Source organism: Patiria miniata, unplaced genomic scaffold (genome assembly GCF_015706575.1).
Source record: "Patiria miniata isolate m_02_andy unplaced genomic scaffold, ASM1570657v1 HiC_scaffold_20, whole genome shotgun sequence".
Lineage (NCBI taxonomy): Eukaryota > Metazoa > Echinodermata > Asteroidea > Valvatida > Asterinidae > Patiria > Patiria miniata.
In genome coordinates, this window is record NW_024037059.1 from 3,328,890 (window position 1) to 3,349,764 (window position 20,875).

The 20,875-nt window shown below is 41.8% G+C and overlaps 3 protein-coding genes and 1 non-coding gene across 4 annotated transcripts in view; all 4 read right to left on the minus strand.

The window, feature by feature from the left end:
• Positions 1 to 2,104: 2,104 nt before the first annotated feature.
• On the minus strand, positions 2,105 to 2,191 carry Trnastop-uca. The gene has a single exon. It is a non-coding gene; the product is annotated as a tRNA-Sec (tRNA).
• A 2,959-nt stretch (positions 2,192 to 5,150) lies between these two features.
• LOC119727308 (beta-4C adrenergic receptor-like) lies at positions 5,151 to 9,396 on the minus strand. The gene has a single exon (XM_038199162.1). It carries the CDS (start codon positions 8,793 to 8,795, stop codon positions 7,761 to 7,763), a length of 1,035 nt encoding a protein of 344 aa, XP_038055090.1. The 5' UTR covers positions 8,796 to 9,396; the 3' UTR covers positions 5,151 to 7,760.
• A 3,910-nt stretch (positions 9,397 to 13,306) lies between these two features.
• On the minus strand, positions 13,307 to 15,377 carry LOC119728718 (histamine H1 receptor-like). Its single transcript, XM_038201058.1, has one exon. The coding sequence runs from the start codon at positions 15,032 to 15,034 to the stop codon at positions 13,739 to 13,741; it is 1,296 nt and encodes a 431-aa protein (XP_038056986.1). The 5' UTR covers positions 15,035 to 15,377; the 3' UTR covers positions 13,307 to 13,738.
• Positions 15,378 to 17,629: 2,252 nt separating this feature from the next.
• Positions 17,630 to 20,875, minus strand: part of LOC119727210 (sushi, von Willebrand factor type A, EGF and pentraxin domain-containing protein 1-like) — a 31,939-nt gene continuing 28,693 nt past the window's right edge. The window contains exons 30-32 of the mRNA XM_038199071.1: positions 20,327 to 20,492; positions 19,376 to 19,529; positions 17,630 to 18,399 (exon numbers count right to left, since the gene is read on the minus strand). Coding sequence (XP_038054999.1) covers positions 18,376 to 18,399; positions 19,376 to 19,529; positions 20,327 to 20,492 — 344 coding nt within the window. The 3' untranslated portion in view covers positions 17,630 to 18,375. The remainder of the gene's footprint in view (positions 18,400 to 19,375; positions 19,530 to 20,326; positions 20,493 to 20,875) is intronic.

Genomic DNA, 20,875 nt, shown 5'->3' on the forward strand with positions numbered 1-20,875 from the left:
CTCTTGTTAATTAGATTCTGACTGTGAGAGACAATTGAGATGATTATATCCTTTCAGGTGTGGCGATCCGGTGTTCCCCCCGGGCTACCCTGGATGTTGAATTTTGTTTAAAAGCCATTTTCCTGTGCCTTTGTTCCAGCAAAATGAAGTGCATGCGTATAAATAACTTCAGTCATGAACCAAGCCCTCACCATGTTTGTCTTTAATTTTAGGGTTCGGTTCCAGGTTCTCGTTATTCCTTGATTATAGACACATTATTAAAGTATTTGCTTTTCCTAAAATTGAATAGATTCCTAAATGAATCCAACTTGGGTTAAACGATTAACTCGTGATCGTTACATCATTCTGAAACGTTCTAATGAATTTAAATATAACTGTAATTAGTAATGTTATACGTAATCAATCGATCATTGTAGTGTTTTAATCCAAATATTAGCATATATAAAAAAAAAATGCAAAACATGGCTAACGTATTCTCGAACGATTAATTGAGTATACATTTTTTTAATTGCAGATTCAAAACAACTATGTTTTGGTTTGAACTGCATTTTATAGCCCTTCTATTCGTTTTTTTAAGACTTCGTGAATCCGTTGTACGTACTTGTAACAGGCCTCTGAAGCTGACCACAGATCATCTGGAAATGCATTAATTGGCTGTTTGAAATCACAAAAAGCTTTCAAAAGGTCCCAGTTCATTATCCCCCTAATTCGCCACGACTGAGTAATTTTGTGATGGCAACAGCGTACTCTTGAACTTGCCTTCATCATTCACCACCAGAAATTGTCAATGCCCAAGTCTTCACGTAAACCGACACCACGACCACTCGACCGTCGACTTTGGCATTATCGGCCGCCGGATACCGCGCTCATTTCACCGCATGCTGCGCCAGCAAATCCACGGTTACGTTGCCACCCTCGGAGGCGAGGGAGATTAACGTATTATCGGCAGCTTAATGTATACGCCGTGCTTGGGGGAATTAGCCCCGGGGCTCGCGGTCCGCTAACCGGCGGGGTCGCGGTCGGTCGACGCTCGGTACTCAACCTCCAGTATCTCGGTTTTATAAAAAACAAAAACACCACACAGACATCTCTCTCTTATCCGGAAGTATAGAAGATGTTCTGTGTTGTTGATTCTTAATACTATGTGGTTTTCATATGGCCGGGATATAAATATGACACATGGGAGTTTGGGTTTGGAGGCAATAGATGGGAATATTGTCCGGGGGATATTATAGGCTAGGCCCGATAATGAATGGGTATCTGTTGTGCAGATGGCAAACACAACATGTCCTTGTTGGTTGGCATGCTGACAACACATTTTCTTTCCGTCTTGACTTGGAAGTGGTCGTGATACATGTACAACTACATAGTGTGCATTATACAAGAGCATTTAAGGTTTGAAGAAACGGAAGGTGGTGGGAAAATGATCATAAAACAACCTCTTGTTGCAAGAAAAAAAATTAAGGGTTGTTTTTAAAACATATCGCATTGAACACTTTGACTCTGAACGTCCTAATTATGATTTCAACCTTTGGGAAATAGATTATAGATTACCAGTCGTGCTGTACTTTACTGGGTGAGGTCTGAAATCAGATATTTATTGACAGGTGAAATTTTAAACCATTCACGCCGCGTACTAATTACATTTGTGCGAGGCATGTGTCGCCAATATATTAACGCAGGGATGACACTGAAGAAATTTGAATTCAGTCAAATTGAAAAGGACTTCAGAGATAATTGCAAAAGACGGAGATGAAAAAAAAAAAAAAGGGGGAAACAGTAATTTTTGATTTTTTACATTAAATCTCCTTTAAGGTTGCTTCATCCCGTGCTCTTCCGCATATTCGATTTGTTTTCCTTACGAATTTCAATGACGTTTCATTCAAAACTTATGTAAATTTTTGTATTGTTAGAAAAATTTCAATTTAATTGAAAAAAAATCTCCTTTTCGGGATGAAACTCGAAAAAAAAAACAAAACAACTTTAAAATGTCCGATTGATAAAAACACCTGATAATGTTAGGACTGTATTCTATCAAAAGTGCCCCCGACGGGGCGCAATCAAAAATCGATCATCCAACGTGATCAATTATCCCATAAAAAATCGCCCGAAAGGTGGAATTGAACCACTCCGACGCTAATCGGCTACAGATTTGAAGTCTGCACCCCACACCAGTGAGGCTCATCCGGGCACTTTATGATAATGCCCAACTTGCTATATATTCACCGCCAACGGCCGCGATTTGTAGTCACAGTAAGCGAACAGAAATATGCTCAACCACATCAGTTTAAGATGCTTTTTTTCACCTTTTATTGTTGGATATATATTTTCTTCTAAATCTGTACTGAAATTTACATGTGCAATGTTGAAGACTTCGGTTTATTTTTCACGGGGACATATTTTACGTGTCTGTAATGCGTGCGGTAGTCACCGTGTGCATTCACTGTGACCTTTGAACCGACATATATAACACCCGCGAGCCGCTGTGCGTTGCTGCGCATACACAGTGTACATGTGCAAACACATGTATTATATGCACAATGTACAATGTACATGCACATGTACATTGTACGTGCTATGTCACATGTACATGTACATTACATGCCCATGTTACCATGTACACGTACTGTGTATTTTTTGTACATGTCTACACATGTACACAAAAGTACATACACGTGCATTTTCGTTTACATTTTATTGATAATATACATGTACATGAACTATTTGTATGTAACTTAAATTTCCATGTGTGAGGCCATATCATTAGCATTAATTTTAATTTTGATGGATTTCAGTTTCATTTTTTTTCTCAATTTTTAAATATTTATCCTTTAAAACAATTAAATGGGGGGGGGGGGGCACTGGGGTGCCTTCATTTGGGAATGGGAATTCTGCAAAACGTATTAACGTCTAAAAATAAAGGTGTATTGACCGTACTTTTTGGTTAGCATAATGCCTATGCATAAAATAATGTCTATAGAGGGATGTAAACATCAACGATTTCGATGTTATTTTATGTCGAAGTTTTCCTCATTAGCTCTTTATTTTCATGCAAGTAGACCTCCGTCAAGTAGGCACACAAACCGGTCGAAGATACTTCAATATTCTTAATTCTTTCGTCTGTTTAAAATTCAATTTTAAAATCGTTCTATCAGTGTACATTAAAGGTGTCATAAAATATGCTCATCGTAGGAGTTGTTGGGTGGGGCCAGGCTTGCGGGGAGGGGGAATGTGGAGGAGATATAGGGTAGGGCAGGTCATGGATAGCCAGTAGAATCAGACACATAACCTCGTGGCAATGAAAACTTTACTCTGAGAAATCATTTTGATTGAAATAAATAAATATAACTGTTTAAGGCTGATTGTAATGATACTGTTTACAATTCTGTAATCGTCGGAAGGTCAAAGCAGAGTCGACGTCTGTGGAAAACTTCTGTGATATTCCCGGCCTTCATTCACCTGATGTCTATCCAATGTGTTGTTTTCAAGTTTCCGGTCCAAGGGTCCTGGACTCGGCCAAAAACAACGCCTGGCGAACGCTTCATTCGTCCCGTTGACCGGCCAGGTCAAGCTTGGTCCAGATTCACCTCGTTCCACGTTCAATGTAGGCCTGCACGCCGCTTTCATGAAAGCAACCAACGCATGCGAACTCAAGCAGGAAATGCTCGGTAATGCAATTTTTTGGAGACAATAATGATAAATCAAAACAACACGCACAATGGACGGCCTTAGGGAAAGGAAGGATGAGAGGGGAAAATGAGAAAATGTGTTGGGTGACCTTCGTTGATTGGGGGTAATTAGCCCTTCCCTTGTTGACGGTAAAACCGGATTGCGTACGTTACCTCATCAATAACAATTATTAGAAGAAAATATGGAGTTTTGAGGGTGCTGCCGCGTTCTCGCTGTATTCTTGCTCTTCAAGTCTTTGCGCACCCTCCTCCCGTAGAGAAAGGACACGTCAACACTGAACTAGTGTTTACATGAGTTTTGAATGGTTTTATTGTAATATTTTGGGGCGTATCTGTTCAGTATAGGCGTGAAATCCCAAAAAGTGAAACAAAAGATTAGACGTTTCAGAGTGAAAATCGCTCTCATTTTAGTTGGAAATAGTCTGAAAAAAAACCCCAACCTCTTCAGTCGAAGCTCGAGTGAAAGCTCGAGCTTAACGATTGAATGAACTTTACTCTAAAACGCCTAGTCCATTTTATTTTAGATTGTGGGAGTGAATCTTCACTCGAATGGAGTGATTTTACACTCTTTGAAATTTAGAGAGTGGCATACATCACCGAAAACCAAATGAAACAATTACAAAGTTAGTATTCAGCATGTTTCTTTTGTCAGCAGTGTTAGACCTGTTAAAAAATGTAAATTAAATTTAGGTTTATTTATACGGGGACAGTCCGGGACACTGCTAGTTTATGAAATTTGGCCTCTAGTTCAGAAGTCAGTGCTCCCCCCTACCGATAACGAACATAGATAACGCTAATGGCAAAAAAATCCTGGATGATGTCTGTTTTTAACGCACAAAATCTCTGCATTTTCCCACCATGAAGAACAGTTTGTCAGAATTTGCACTGTCAACCTGTACACCAATTACTCTATAATTTTTTAACGTATTCACAGGTGTTTTTCTATTTTTTTTTTATTATAAAAAGTCCATACATCGGCAAATGATGCAAAGAAGCGACACACATCCCCGGCCTTGCCAAGGGGTTAATAAGCGGGTCAGGCGGGAGAGTGCGGTAGCGAAGGTCGGTCCCCGGAAAACCGTCCCTTGATAAAGTTCCACCATCAAGCGAACTTATTTTTTTAGAAATGGGTTTACCTTCTGTGAAATTATAATTTCTACACTCATACACTCTTCGGTTGTAATTTAAAAATTCACAGGGTCGCAGCTCAGTTCGAATTTTGGATATTTTTTTATCAAAAGCAGTCAGATTTGACATAAAAACCTGTTACATTTTGCAATTTTGGAGAAAAATTATATCGGTGCGAGTAGGAGTTCTGTGTAAAATATAAAGCATTAAAACCCATATGGTATAAGTTGCTTGAAATTGGCATTGAACAATGCATGCCTGCAATGCATTACGGTCATGCTCCTCCTTACACACTCAGTCCAACAAAAGGAGACAGAGCTACAGGTACGAAAATTGGCATTCAATAAATTAATACAAATAGTTTATTAACAACAACAAGCATTATCAAACATTATTTACAGTGTTTTAGTAAACAAGAAGGGGCAGTTTTAGCAAGTTCAAATTAATATCAAAGTTCTTAAAAAACAACCGTGTTTCTAAAGTCTATCGCGAGATAAGTCTGCCATAATGAAACAAAAATAAGAGTATTAATGGTGAGATTACCTCTTGATATACTTCACATGACATTCACCTTTTGCATAGAATTACGAATCCCGAGTAAAAAAAACAAAGACTAAACTTGCAAAACAAAGACTCTTCCCTTCTATATAAGCTGCTGACATAACAATTTGTAGAAGAACCCATCCGAGAGAAGCTTGTAGTTCATGCCAGTACAGCCTCGTTTTCAACCCAACCGTGAAAATTGCCCTTACACTGAAAAATTACCTGCAGGTTACTTTTACCCAAGCAAGGGCGAAACTGAAAACTGCAACTACCCAAAATGGGTTGTCCTTTACCTTTGGGTTAGAATTCTGCTAAATCCAACCAAAACTTGTGGTCGTACACTACAAGACCAAATTAAATTTAGTTTGGTTGACCACAAGTTTTGGTTGAATTTAACAGAATTCTAACCTAAACAATTGGGTAAAGGACAACCAAATGTTGGGTAGTTGCAGTTTTCACCCTTGTTTGGGTAAAATTAACCCAGACAATTTTTCAGTGTACAATTTAACCCGGATTCAATTACTGCCACGTTTGCCTCGTCTTCGGCGTGCAATATGCGTCGGGTTCACCAACTCTTGTGAGTACATGTAGACAGATGCCCTAGAATAGAAACTGTGGCATGGAGTGCACTGTTCAGTTCATATTAAAGATACAGTTGCTCAGATGACGGTACTGAGTGTAACTCAGTTATCTACCAGTATCATTTCTCTGTTTCTCTGCAGGTGTCATTCTTGGTGAGCCAGCGGTGCGTGTTGGCACGCTAGGCCGGCACTATATTATTAAAACAGTATTTTGTGTCACGGCTTTATGTTGTTTTAATTGGTTTAGACTTGCTCTATGGTTTAAAGAGGAGACGCGGTGGTTGGAAATGGTCTACAATATGAATCTGATTAATCTTAAGACACCCACTTCCACCCCTCTTTTACCGTGTAGATGGTGCATTAACTATTGTTCATTATTACCATCAAAAACAATCATGTGGTTCACCGTGATTTTAACCCACGACAACTCGAGTTCTTAATGTTTCCTTTTTGGACACAGTCAAATTAATAATATTCGGATTGTTGCTAGAAAAAGCAATCTACATAACCCCAACAAAATGGCATCTGGCAAGACGAGGCGGGTGGTTTCGGAATTAAGAATACTCTTTTCTTTTGTTTTTCTTCCTGAATTGGATCAGTTGTAAACGTAAATTTATCAGAGACAGAGGAGTGCGCGAGTCACACTTCCTGTCCTTCGCGGGGCGGGCGTGCAAATCCTTGATCTGTCTATATTAAGGCAAGTGTGGCTGAATTTGTATAAGGCAGCACCGTTATCACTTTTGTTTTGCCCCCGGACATATGAAAAGTATTCTCCGTTATCAGCTTTTAGTCCTTTGCGTTATAAAGAATTGCATAGCCGGTATTTTCAGATAAGAGGGGCGATTGAAGAAACTACCGTGTGTGTGTGTGTTTGTCTACGATAAGACACACACGCGTCACGCATGTCAGTATACACGAGCGGGCAGCTGGCCATACGGGTTGAATCAACAACTTACATACTGCTGAACGATTTGGAGTATTTTAGGAGAAGTGTGGATGGGTCCGAGCTTTAAGTCAACAACTTGTGGGCACTTCCGATGATAAGGCGATTAGCACCTGATTTCCCTGAATCCTGACACCGCAAGGCACTTTGCTCTATTAAAATAATAACACACAGAGTGATTGACAGCAAGATGTGGCAAGATGTACAGCAAACGACGAGAAACATTTTTATACAAATATACAGAAACATTAGCATCACTATACTCTATAGGTATTTCTAAAACTCAAGTAGAAACCCAGAGTCATGTCTGCAGTGGTAATGCGGAGATTGTTTTCTCATACTAGTACCACATAGAGTACCACATTCGTTGACTTGTCATCATGCGGGTGGTTCCTCGTATGTCAAAAACGTAAGACTCATTTTGTTTCTGCGGGCTTTCATCAAAAAAAAGTTTGCACCAGAAAATTGGGTTCTTGATAGTAAAGCATAACCCAAGGATCGTTAACAAATCAGTACAAAAAACTCTACAAAACGGATGCAGGTCTCTATCCATATTCAGTTTTCATTGCATATTGAATATGTTTCTTATTTATATGGGCCCTTTTCCTTTGCAACTTCAATTCTGGAGGTAGGAAGAATTCCTCTCCATTGTTCCACACGCTCACAGTCACTGAGCTCTCTTTGGTCTATCCTTTATATGGCCCCATGGGTGCAGTAATGTCGTTGTCACTGTTGTGTATAACTAGCACAATAATATTCACTCAAGTCCACTGCCTGCGCAACATTTCCCTGGCACTTTTCAATCTCAGTTTGCGTAGCCGTTGTTATTGTTTGTCTTTTGAGGCTTGAACTTGAAGCCACTCTCTTCATCTCTAGTCATCGCGGCTTCCATCGAGTTTGAGAGGATCTCAAGCAGCTTGCTGGTTCAGGGATGGTGGACAGTCTGCAGCAGAGTATGGCCCTGATCACCTGCTTGAAGTACGGGTGTTTGGTGGCGTAGATGGCCGGGTTGATACAGCTGTTGGCCAGGATGACCGCCCCAGCCCACGGGATGAACGGCTCGCTCCTCGGTATGACCAGAGCCGCGCAGTACGGCGTGATGCAGAGGATGAAAGCACACACCACGTAGAACAGGTTCTTGGTGATCTCCACCTGTCTGCGGCTGATGCTCTGGTGGTGGCTGCTCTCCCGTCGCATCGTGGGCTGGGTGGCGAACTGGGACTGGGTGGAGGAGGATTCGGACTGCTCGGTGATGCTCTTGGCGTGGTTACGGACGTGGCGAAAGACGGCCACGTAGCAGACCACGATGGTGACCATGGGTATGGGGTAGATGAGCATAGCTTGCGCCATGCTGTAGTAGTCGGATAAGGGATGGGAGGTCTTGTGGGTACAGGTACTGTACTTGGTGTCGTACCCCAACTCACCGAGTCCGAAGATCAGAGGGATGATGGCGATGAAGAGGGAGACTCCCCAGGTCACCCCGACCATCAGGACCAGCTTCCAGCGGCTGTAGTAGGTCTTGTACTTGCGCATGGGCCTGGTGATGATGACGAAGCGGTTGATGGCGATAGCGGCTAAGGTGTAGACGCTGCAGCTGACACAAGTGAAGAGAACCACGGCAGCGATGGCGCAGACCGTGCCGTCCATGGGCCAGCCGGTCGGGCTGAGCAGGGCCACGATGTTCCAGGGCAGGAACAGACAGGTGAACAGGTCAGCTAAACTCAGGTTGACCACGAAGACGTTGGTGGTCGTGCGGAGCTTTCTAGACAAGAACACGGCCACGATGACCAGGCTGTTGCCCACCGTTCCCAGGACAGAGATCAGGGCAAAGAGGCAGGCCACGACAATCCTCTGGCGCATGTCGTCGAATCTGAAGACCGTGGTCTCAGACATGGTATCATTGCCATCCATGGCTGTGAATCTCTTTTGAAATCAACAATCCAAGACAGTTTTTAATATCCGATGCACGTTTAGCCAGAGCCTCACGGTTTAACAACTCTTCTAGTTACTCAGAAAACACAATGTACAGTACATGTATGTCAGAATACTCAGCAGGATGGAAATGCAATTCACGAAGTCAATAACCGGCGGTGCAAGTCGGTATCGAGCCGACCAAACGCCTAGCCGCGGCTCAACCAGCAACTACCCATAAATGCAATGCCGATAAAAGACGCACAGCGTCTGCAAGTCTGAAACTCTCTCCTTGCCTGAATGAACGCCTCTGTCTAGTCCTCAATGTTCCACAGTACAAGAGCAAAGTCCCGTCAGTGGTCACTGCTCGGCAGGGGGATATGAACGGGCAACCTGCTTTATGACCGCCGCCACGCTGATTGACAGCCTAACACCTCGGACTGCGCACGTCCAGCACCGCGAATCCTCTAAACACCGACTGTCCATCATCGGCACTCAGCCAGTGAGTTTTATGACGCAGCCCCCGCCACGCCACGCCACGTCTATTAATAACCGATGCAGACCTCGCGTACCTCTACCGTACGTCTACGTACACGACGCACACTCGTACGCCACTACTGCGCCCATACCAAAAGGGCACCGAGTCTAAACCAATCACAATTCCAGATGTCGCGAAGAGTTCCAGTGGCCTCTGCCGTTCGGGTGATTACACAATAAACGAGCAACGAAAAACGCCGCGTGCTCCACGGGCCGTTTCTTCTTGCAATTACGGTAATCAGAACCGTACTGTCGATAACGTAAAAACATTAATTGGTGCTGCTAATCGGAGTGGCATGGCGCAATAACGAGCAAAGCGCGCGTGTGTTGTCTGACAACCTAACAAATCATGATGTGATTTGGCATAAGATGCATGGTCTTAAGTATGATTAAAATCTGATGTGCAAGTTATTAGTCATTATGTTCCTTATGAACATGCATCATCTGTATATCGTTAGTAACCATAGCACGACGTTTCACCCCCTGTTTTTTTCTTTTACCAAATATAACCACAGAAAAACGCTTTGTAGGAAAAGGATACACTTTTTTTCAGACGGATCAAACTTAATTGTCGAGTTGATGCAACTTTTTTTGGTATCGACCTCTCTCTCTCTCTTTCTTTTTTGCTTGTTTGAAAAAAAAAATGACCTAAATACGTCTTGACAGTAGGACCTTGAAGTCGCCAATGCAAGTTGTAAGCATAGCTGCATGCTCTGGGCAACGTGCTGTAATACCGTAATGCGGCTGTGTCACACCGCGGTCACACCCATTATGATGAATTTCAACTAATTTCCAGAGGGTCACACACTGGCTTTGTTGATTACAAAAAAAATACTTGCTTCTTTTACAATCATTACTTTCATCTGACTTTTAATCTGAAAAATACCGTTCAACTCCTGAGGCATTCAATTATTCTCAGTGTCACGTTTGGCTGTACCGCGGAAAGGGAAATGGTTGTAATGGGAATGGTATGTGACGGGAAACCGTCCATATACTTTCAAGTACATGCTGTAAATGTATTGAGCATCAGCCCCGAAAGTAAAAGTACACGCAAAACAGAAACCCTTGAGCAATCGCTGTATTAAAACCGCATTTACGCAGTTTACGTCAGCGACCGAATATTGTCACGACAGTCTATCATAATCTCTGTATCATGGGGAAAATGTGTAGGAAAGTTGATGAGAAAGGAGTAGGTATTGTATAAGCCCTTGAAGGTGTAATAATATAAGCAAAGTGGTTTTTTTGTGCGGTATGACAAAAGGGAATGTTTCGTTCTGTAGTTTGTGGGTTCCCGGCGGTACATTGATGTGAAATGTGTATAGACTTTATCCACCAGGAAACCATTTTGGTCGTGTTCCCTGAATGCATTTTATAAATTGTAAACTGTTAAATGGGATGGTGCCAGACTATTTATGCGTTCCAAGCCACACTTTTCTTTTGTTAAAATGTGGCTTAAAACATTAGCGTATGTTTAATCACAAATTTTAAATTATTCATAAGAGCAGACTGGTATTAATTTGTAAATAAATTTCATGTCCTAAAAATGAAGTTCGAAAAATGAAGAAATTTTTTTACTTCGCTTTCAATTGAATATGGCCGATTCATGAATATGATGCTGACATGCGCACAACTTACCATTTTGTAGTACATGGTTAATAATAGCAGCAAGTCGTCCATACGTTTTCTATAAGTCAGACAAAACCAAATCCCCTTCAAATTAAAACAGTGCAAATGATACCCTAGGCACTTGTCTCTTGTCGGATGCCTTACAACTGGTTTTGTAAAATGACCTGCAAGTTTCACTCATTTTTTTATTGTACTTTATTATTGTTTTTTTAAATTGTTTTTAGTCGCACCCATCTGGTTTAGCCATTATATTAGTCACACCAAGGATAACTTCAAGGCCGACCGGGGAAGAGGAAACACAGTGAACTGCGCCACACTACGTCATGTTGGTAATTATGAAATCATTGTGTTCTCGTGTAGTGGTATGATACGCAAACTGCGCAGAAAGCACGCGGAACCGTCGGCAAAGTTGAAACCAGGTGGTTCAATATTGTTTTTAAAGGTTCCTTGGGGGGGGGGCGGGGTTGTGGCCCCGCCCCCTGATACCATAGGATTTACGTTAAAAAGAGTACCTGCATCAAAAAGATCCAGCCTAAAAACTACTGATTACGAAAGGCTATCATATATATTTTTTCACTTATAGAGATGAAACAAAGAAATTAACACCATTAAAGTTTTGCCACCGAACGGGTGGTACAAGGATCTGGTCTGGCCCATGGACTCGTTAAACGCCTTGACGATGCCGTCTTGCGTGTTGTGTGCTTGGCCAACTTCACTAAGAACTTAGTAAAGGCATCAGCTCTCTTTCTTGGCCTACTGTGAGACGTTATACCATCTTGTGTTGCGTTTGGACATTTCATGAAGTTTAAGACTCTAAATTTTGTTGGTGAATAAAGCTGCCGAGATGAACCATCTTGCTTTCATTTTTTTTTTAAAGTTCCATCGATGGGCCTCGTGTTTGCCGGACATCAGACCGGCAATCGCATAATGTACATGTACAATTTGTACATACATGTATGTACATGAAGAACACTTTACCGAAGATGTCTGCAATAGAGGGCGCGCTCGCAAAGGTACATGCACAGTTTTGTTCGACTTCGCGAAAGCAAATCCTTCCTTCGTGATCAGATAGCACACAGTTTTTGTAACAAAGTGTTTCTGTAGTGTCCAATTTACAATTTTCTAGTAACATTAGCTAAAAGATTCGTATAATTAATATTTAATGCCCCTGTTATTTTAAATTTTTCCTTTTCCTTTTCCTTTCTATATTAATATTTTGCTGTTGGTGTGTGTTTATTTTTTCTGCATCTCTACTTTATTTGTTGAATTCCAATTTATTGTTTAGCTTAAAGACCCATCAGGACATTGCTCATAATGTAGTCCCAATCGTCCAAAATACTTCCACACCCCCAAAATAATGGTTGCGATCACATTTTGAGGTTAGAACTCAACGGTAGAGGGAGGCATCCCGAGTTAACGGCGCGCATTATTTACAGCAGTGTGTACCGCATGATGTGCACACACCATCCACTTGTCGTGGTATGTGCATGTTTCAATAGGATTGTTGTTAAATTTGAGTTGATCGAATCCAGTTGAACAGGCAGAATCTTAAACCCATATTTTTTAAACAGAATGTCCGGCTAACCGTAGCTGCCGGGTTCTGAAAAGTAACTTGTTTTGGGATACCGGGTTTAGAAACGATGGCAAACGTGTGCATTTTTTTCCCCCGAAGTAATTATTACAAAATACTATTTTTAGCTGCGGGATAACAGCTCAACAAAATCATCATGTCTCTCTGTTAGTCCATTAGTTAGTTAGTTAGTTGGTTAGTAACAAACGTTGACATTGTCTATTGCTCCTACATAATTTGACCGATTTCAACCAAACTTTGTCAAAAGTATCAGTAGCCCAGCCTCAACATGTCACATGACCAAACTGGGGTCAAAGGTCATCATGGGTTCACTGTGGTCAAAGGTTATCATGGGTTCACTGGGGTCAAAATTCTGATTTTTGTACTCAAAACACTACTCCTTAAATTACACGGCACAATCCCGTGACTCATACGTGAACATGAATTTGTTGGCCCGCAGCTCCGGAGAACCGATCGAGCTTGTGTTTATCCTGAGTAATTATTACAAAATACTATTTTCTTTTGGAATGAAGCATTCAGATTGTTGGTGTCACGGGGGTGACACCGTGGACTTTTAAGACAGGAATTTAATCAGGCTCTGCACGTGTGGTGGATATTTTAGGATATAAATACTGTACCTGACGGCCATAATTTTCACTCTTGACTCTTGCAGAAAAAAACCCCGAATAATGTAGGAGGAACGGCCAAACGAAAACGTGATTCGATGTAAGACTTTTGTACTTTAAAATCTTTTTAATGAAAATAGATCTCACACAGAAAACTCTCGCACTGACACCATAAAATGAAATTTCATCTTCGTTACAAAAAACTGGAGTTTGCACTAGTTTTACTTACAAAACATTAAACAAGTTAAGTAACAGACTATATAAATATTCTAGAGTTGGTATATTTACTTTCTAATGAAACGAATTTCTTCAAAATTGAGCTGATCGATTCGACCCCAAAACTTAATCTTAAATGCCAAATGAAATCGGCATTTAAGTACCACGACGGATGTGGTCTTCTTCGCATTCCGATTGTATTGTGAAATTTCTATTCGAATCACTAGTTTCAATGTGTTCTGTTAAATCACTTGTAGAGTTGGTATACTTTCTAATGAAACACATTTCTTCAACGCCAAATGAAATAGGCATTTAACTACCTCGAAGGCTTTGAACTTCTTCCGATTGTACTCTTCGAATCGCTAGTTTCAGTGTGTTCTTTTAAAACACTTGTTGGTCAGACAGCAGCAAAATCGACGTAAAACTCTAGCGATGTACCGCCTGTATTGCATATTCAACAGCGCGTACAGGAAAGGATTTATAGTGCTGTTACACCACAGCAAGTTATCGGTCACTTCCAAAATGTAGTAGTTGATGCAGTCGTCACAGAAAGCAACGATGGTGTTTTTGATGTAAAACGGAAGCCAGCAGAGAATGTAGATCCCGACCAGCAGGCTGAGAGTCACGGCCGCCTTGCGGTGTTTGTGGAACTCTCTGTATCGGCGGAAGGCGGAGCTACCGACTGACGGTCGGGTGCTGTCCGTTAGCCGCCTCTGGCGCGAGGCTCTAGGCTCCTTGGGCGGCACGGTTGACGAGCGAGCTGTGCCGGCCGGCTTCGCACAGGCACTCGTCTGGTTGTCGTCGGGAACGGATATTGTCAGCGATGTCAGCGAAACCCTCCCCGGAATCCCGTTCGTAATGTAGAACACACCGCTCGCTGAGTCCCGACGCGTTGTCTTGAAAGATAACGCCGATACTGCCTTCGAGACAGTGGGTACGGAATGCTCACCCGTCATGACGAGTCCCTTGGCACGTCTCTTGACCACGAGGTACAACCTGGTGTTCAGATACACCAGCACGATCAAAGGTAAGACGAACTCCAAGACAATTAGGAAGAGATTCAGATACAAGTTTTCCCTGGACTCTAAGTCGCAGTCCTCGCTGTAGTCAATGATGTACTCTCCCGTCAAAGGCGCCCAGAGGATCACTAGCGCCGGGTAGAAGACCAAGCAGAACGCCCAGCAGCAGCAGATGGTCGTTATCGCCCGGCGCCGCGTCTGGACAACCGCGTACCGGAGTTTCAGAGTGACCAGCCGGTAGCGGTCCAGACTGATCAAGATGATGGCCAGCACGGACGCGTAGGACAGGCAATAGTCCACGCTCAGCCAGAACATGCAAGGCACCTGGCCCAGCACCCAGTCCTCCGTCAGCAGCCAGATGAAGTTGAAGATCATGGAGAGCCCCACCAGGAAGTCGGCCACGGACAGGCTGAAGATGAAGCAGTTGGCCACCCGGCAGCGGATGGCCGGCTCGCGCACGAAGGCCGTGATGACGATGAAGTTGCCCAGGATTGTCACCAGGACGATGGGTCCGTAGATGAGCCACACCACCAGGGTGTGAGCGAGGTGTGAGCCGTCATCCGCCGGCTCGCACCCGCCGTAGTCATCGCTGGAGGATGCCGAGCTACTGTCGTTGCACACCAGATCTACAACCGACTCACTCATGTTCTCAAACCTCTCTGTGAATTAGAAAACTGACAAACTGACCTCAGTCTCGTGCCCTCGACATTCAAATGACCCTGCACAGGTTCTGGTGTGCTGTGACTATGCAGGTAGGATCCCACCCAACCTAAACCACGATGAGGACTCATCAACGTGCATTGTGAATGCCTCGTGATGCTCAGTTCTCTTTTCGATACCACTCTTAGTTTCGATTGAGTCTGATGTGCCGATGAACCGGAGATGAAGCTCGTGTAGTATCATCGTGATCCACACGATGACTACATGACGAGCACGACGTACGGTCTTCCTGTCACGTTCCGCCCAACACGGTTCAACACGCATGTAAGTACCCACACTGTCAAGTGCGCTTTAAAGGGGCACTCGCTCGCTTTCGCAATAATACAAGGGATTTTACTTTTGCCATACCGGATCTACAGTTATCCCAGAGATCGGTATAATCGGTAACAATGCCACCTCATCACCATGTTATCGATTAAATATTACCACCTTGTCCATTGTCACCACCTTTACCATCTCCATTGGTACCTCGGCCGTTATTGTGTTACAATCACGGTTGTTGCTTCAAAATTTTATTGTCGCCACCATTGTCACCATTGTCACAATATTTGCATTGACACCAGTGTCGTAGTCATTTATACTGCCTCAGTAAACGCCAACTTAACGTCTATTACAAGTATTACAACGATCACCACTAATCGTCTCCACTGTCACACCACCACTCATCACCGTCGTCACCTCGTAAATAGTTGCAAACCCAACCTCCTGTTTCTTGCTTGTCACTGTCATAATGATCATAATTGTCACCAGTGATCTCCGTAGTCTCTTAACGTTTATCTCTTTTTGTCATCGTCGTGCCAACAGCATCATTATAATCAAGTCGTCGCTGTCGACATCGCCGTTCACCCTGTCGTATGCCCTCAATCACCACATGCATCATATCCCATCGCGATCGCATCTTTGTCCACCAGACTGACATGGTGCACCCCTTTAAAGTCTAGTCACTCGTGTTCTAATCCCCGGCTAATTTTGAAGCGTCTCGCCTTTGCTCTCCACTTCTCATCCTCCGTCTTTCTCTCCACGCTGATTGGATTATTATTCATGAAACCAGACGTCAACCAATGATGATTGCCGAGCCACGTTCCACCGCGTCCCTTAAAAGCATAATTAATTAGAAAGTCCCATCAGCGGTTGCATTATTCAGACCATTTAAAGACAGAAAACTGAATAATTTGTTTCCTAGCTTTTTTGAAGGCAATTAACAAACGCGCTCCGTTGTCTCGTTTCTTACCCTTTGTAGATCATCCACGAATTAGCGTGAAATTACTTTGAAGGGGGCCATTATATAAAGATGATCAATTACAATGTATGAGTGAACTTCATAAAGTGTGCTGTAGCCTGTAATAATTGTTTAAAAACAAAAATGATCAAAACAACGATCGTTTATTACGACGGAATGGGTCGGGATTAAGAGTGTTTCGTTTCTGTTTTCGTTCTATGCACTCAACTCCAAACACGTACAACACGTATACGCAGCTAGGGCAAGTGGATTAAACTGTATGGGAATGTCACTTTTGCTTTGAAATCGGCAGAGGGATTTTGGATATCTTGATGCACAATTTTGAAAACGTTCATACATTTTGAAAATTGCAGCGCACATTGGTGAATTATGAGAAAAAAATGGAATCTCATGCTTTTCTGATATCATTGAATAAATGTGTTTTATCATCTGACGACTGCAATGCTTTGCAATATTTTATGAAACTACCAGATCCGTTAAGACAGTATTTATATTTGTTTTTTTTATATTTCCCATTACCTTGTCAATATCGATGGTTTTGACAAGTTTACGACCAAATAACCATATCAGTTATTGCACTCCCCTAATTTATCAGTCGATCCTCATTCACCATGGTGTCACACTCTTAACACCACCGCCAATTTAGTGTTTGCGAAATTTCCTCAATAACAACAGATTACAATGGAATGAAACAAAATCGTTATTTATTATCTCGCCTCATCAATAATAAAACCCCCCAACAGTTTTGGCCTTATTTTGTTAAGTATAAACCTTACCCTCACTTATCAGTGTAAATTTATTTATGATTATATATTAATGGGGAGTATGGCCTACATGCTTAAAGGGAATATACATTTGCTTTTGCTGTAATGTTCAGAAATTGATGGACTTGGGTGTTATAGTATTTTGTAGCTAAATATTGTTACACTGAGTAGTTTAAAGTTTTGTGTTCGTAGATGCTGGGAAAAAACCCAAGAAAACAACAATCATGTTCTTGTAGTCTGGTTCCCTGACATCACTAAAATTGAAATGAAGCAATTTATAGACGTCGGGTTGTTGTAAGGTCAGTGAACCAGTCTAGCTTGCTTGTACCCGTTCATATGTGTGTAATCGATTGCAAACAAAATTCAGGCAAACTAAATATGGTAAAAAGGGGGCAGCATATGAAAAGCCACTTTTTTTTCCAACGCTGGTCGACCGACAAATTGATTCAAAATATCACTTTTATTGAAATTGTCAGCACACCAGGTGCCATGATTTTACAGGATGCTTAAGACTGTCATTCACTTACAGTCCAGTAAGATTTTTCATAATAATTTGGTATTTTTTTTATGTTTGCAAATGTTGTATATTCCATTTAATACCGACAGTAGAGTGAGTTTCAAAGACCAACAAAAAAGTGATAATTATGTAGTCACGAAAACAGAACCGTCCATCATGTCCAGCGATCAAAGCCTGTGTATTCAACATGCGTGCCCCACTCAAATTCAGCTGAAAGTGAATGTATAATTTTCGTGTTTGCTTTTCCAAAACAAACAATTCTGACTAAACACCGGGCAATTATCAGAATTGGTTTTCAAATACTGTACCCACGTTCTCATCAAAATTCGATCTCTTTGTGAACAGAAATTATCATCGTTTTGACAGGTGTTAAATAAAAAATATTTAAACTCGGGAATTCATGATAGAACGTTTAAAATGACAATAGAGACAATTTTATATCTAGCAGCATAACGAAAATTACCAAAGCAAAATGTTAGCATTTTCTCCAGTTGAATTTTGTTTAAAAGCAAGTCTCGTTTCACAAATACATATTACTTTTTTAATCTCGAAATAATAATGACAGAACATTGGTGGCATATTACCTCTTTTCTACATTCTTGAAATATTCGGTCATTATGCGAGTTCAAACACTGAACGAAAATTGACCGTTGAACTGTGTAATGTCCATTACTAGTAAGTAGTTTTACACGAAGTCTAGTTGATGGAGTACGCTGTCATTCTTCCTCTTTTTATTTCTCGGAAGTCAGTAGAATTCGCATCCGGGCACCTATTTGAAAATGGAGAACAACGGTAAATCAAATTAGGAATACATCATGTCTTCGCTCTAGAAAAGTTAACAAATGGAGCATTCAAACCGCGTCCGTATAAACGGTGTCTTTGGCTATTATCTTGGTCTTCGCACATATTATAACCACGTGAGAACAAGCTGACAATAGGAGTAGTCGTAGCTCTGAAAGCCCCTTTGGACACAGCCAAAGGCCGTATCCGAATTAGTGGCTACGGCTTGAAATTACACACGAGTCTATGGCAAGTGGCTGTAGCCGCTACAACAGATATATGTGTACTTTCGGACAGAGCCTGAGTCGGAAGTAACGATTCCGGCCAGTAGGATGCACATAATCATTTAATACATTAAGGGCTGTCAAATGGAATAAAATCCATGGCTTTGCTTTTACGTTATCCTGTAATTGCTATCTTGACGACTCTTGGATAAAATCACAACATCACTGATGGGTTTGAACACAACAAGAGCAGTCGGCCTTATCACAGGAGCAGCATTTGCTGAGCTACAGCTCGTCCATCAGAAGATCGCCAAACTGGTTTTGTCAGTGATGCCGGTTAAAAGCGTTCGTGTTTTTGAATCACTTAAACGCTCAAAGGGACAGGAAGCCGAGCAAAATAACACAAGTGAATAAACAAATCCAGAGTGCGCTGTGCGCGCTATAAATAAGTGATTTGGGTACGGAGCCGAATCTCATATGGTGCTGCTAAATCAGAAAATACTGCCTGGCAAATTTGTTTCGGAAAGCGAAAATCAACTGGGAACCAGCTACAAGCATACATCAAACTACTTTTTTTGGCTGGTACCCTCGTGGTGGTAAGCCAAACTTTTGGTGCTAGAAAATGTACGTGCTAAGCAGCTACTTGGCATTGCTTGAAGGTTTCGTTCAACCGGTTTAATTTGTTGCCTTTGGAATCAGATTTACTTTAATTTATGCATATTTTTAGGTCTAGTTCCTCACCTCCCCCGTCGCGTTTGTGGGTTTAGGCTCCAGTCCTCCTTCCAGTCCCGCAAGGAAGTCTGACCATGCCACCACGTTGCCCTTCTCTTGGTGGCAGAAGTGGGATAAGTTCTGGATGTCGTCCTCGGGCAAAACACGATCCCAGATATTCAACCTTCAGTAAAAAAAATCCCAAAACAAACCAAACCTTACAATAAGTTACAATGTTAAAATAACAGAGAATCTAAGGAGATATGACGAGTGCTTGCTTAAACATACAATCAACTACAGTGGGGTACAATAAAGCAATTTGCTGCACAACAGGATGTGTTCGTGCATGGGTTCTGGATGCATGAGTCCTGCTTCGCCGATAATGAAATTCATATCCCCGCGGCACGATCTGGCCATTTTCTTGGTACATGTAATTGCCAATTCCGGAAAGCAATCTCAAGCTATATTTACGAGAGGTAGCCTGTAGCTCTCTTGTGTTTAGAGAGCAGGATGGCAGGAAAAGTCACGGTTGTGCGATTAATGGGGGTAAATGTGCTTTACAATAATGCAAACATGGATGACAAGCGCATAATGACAACCCTTCAGCTTTCCCAATTTGAATTAATAACGACTAAGGAAATTTGAAAAATTGGTTCGTTTACTATTTTCTGAGTCACCATTTCGTAAATAAAAGATCAGTTTGTATATAATCAAAGAGTGTCAATATTTAAAATACCAATTAATTTTAGGTTTTTTTTAGTAAATATTTCTATAGTTGAGTGTCAGTCAAGTTTTGCACAGTTTTATGTCTATTTTGTTACAAATTGTGAGGAAAGGTATCTTGTACACAAGCATGTGTACAAGATAAGTTTTAGGGAAGGAAACAATATCACTTAAACGTGATATTTTATTTCGAAAGTGGTGGGGGGGGGGGGGGAGGGTCTGTCGCCATCGCCCCATGGTTGGGATCACTCATCTTACTTGTAAATTTCACCGAGATAAGCCTCCCTGGAGCTGAAGGCTCCGCCGATCGCGTCTTGTTCCTGACCCAGGACGAATGCGCCCTGGCCCGGTATGGCTTCTGTGCTCGGTCCGGTAGTCCCGTTGGCTGCTTGCGTGCCGTTCACGTACAAATGCCAATCGCCGACTGTAAACAAAAGTTGAAACAGAATGAATGATAAAACAAACACCCCAACAAACCAAACAAATATGGGAACTTTAAAATTTGCACGTCGGTCTCAAAGGGATTTTTTCTTTAAATCATGGTATTTCTTTGAGTGTAATTTTCACCGGCACTTGCGAATTAGAAAATTCTAACATTCTGTAAAACCTCTCTATCGAAAAATGGGAACAGTATTGCGTTCAAAGGCTGATCTGATTATATTTTACCATATTGCATTCCGTCTGAAAACAGTTCCCTTTTTAGATTCTACATTTGAAAAAAAAGCCCAAAACATCGATCTAATTGAAGAGATTATTGATACCGTTGATAAGTCATTAGAATTCCAGTAATAAGTCTGTGAATCGTTT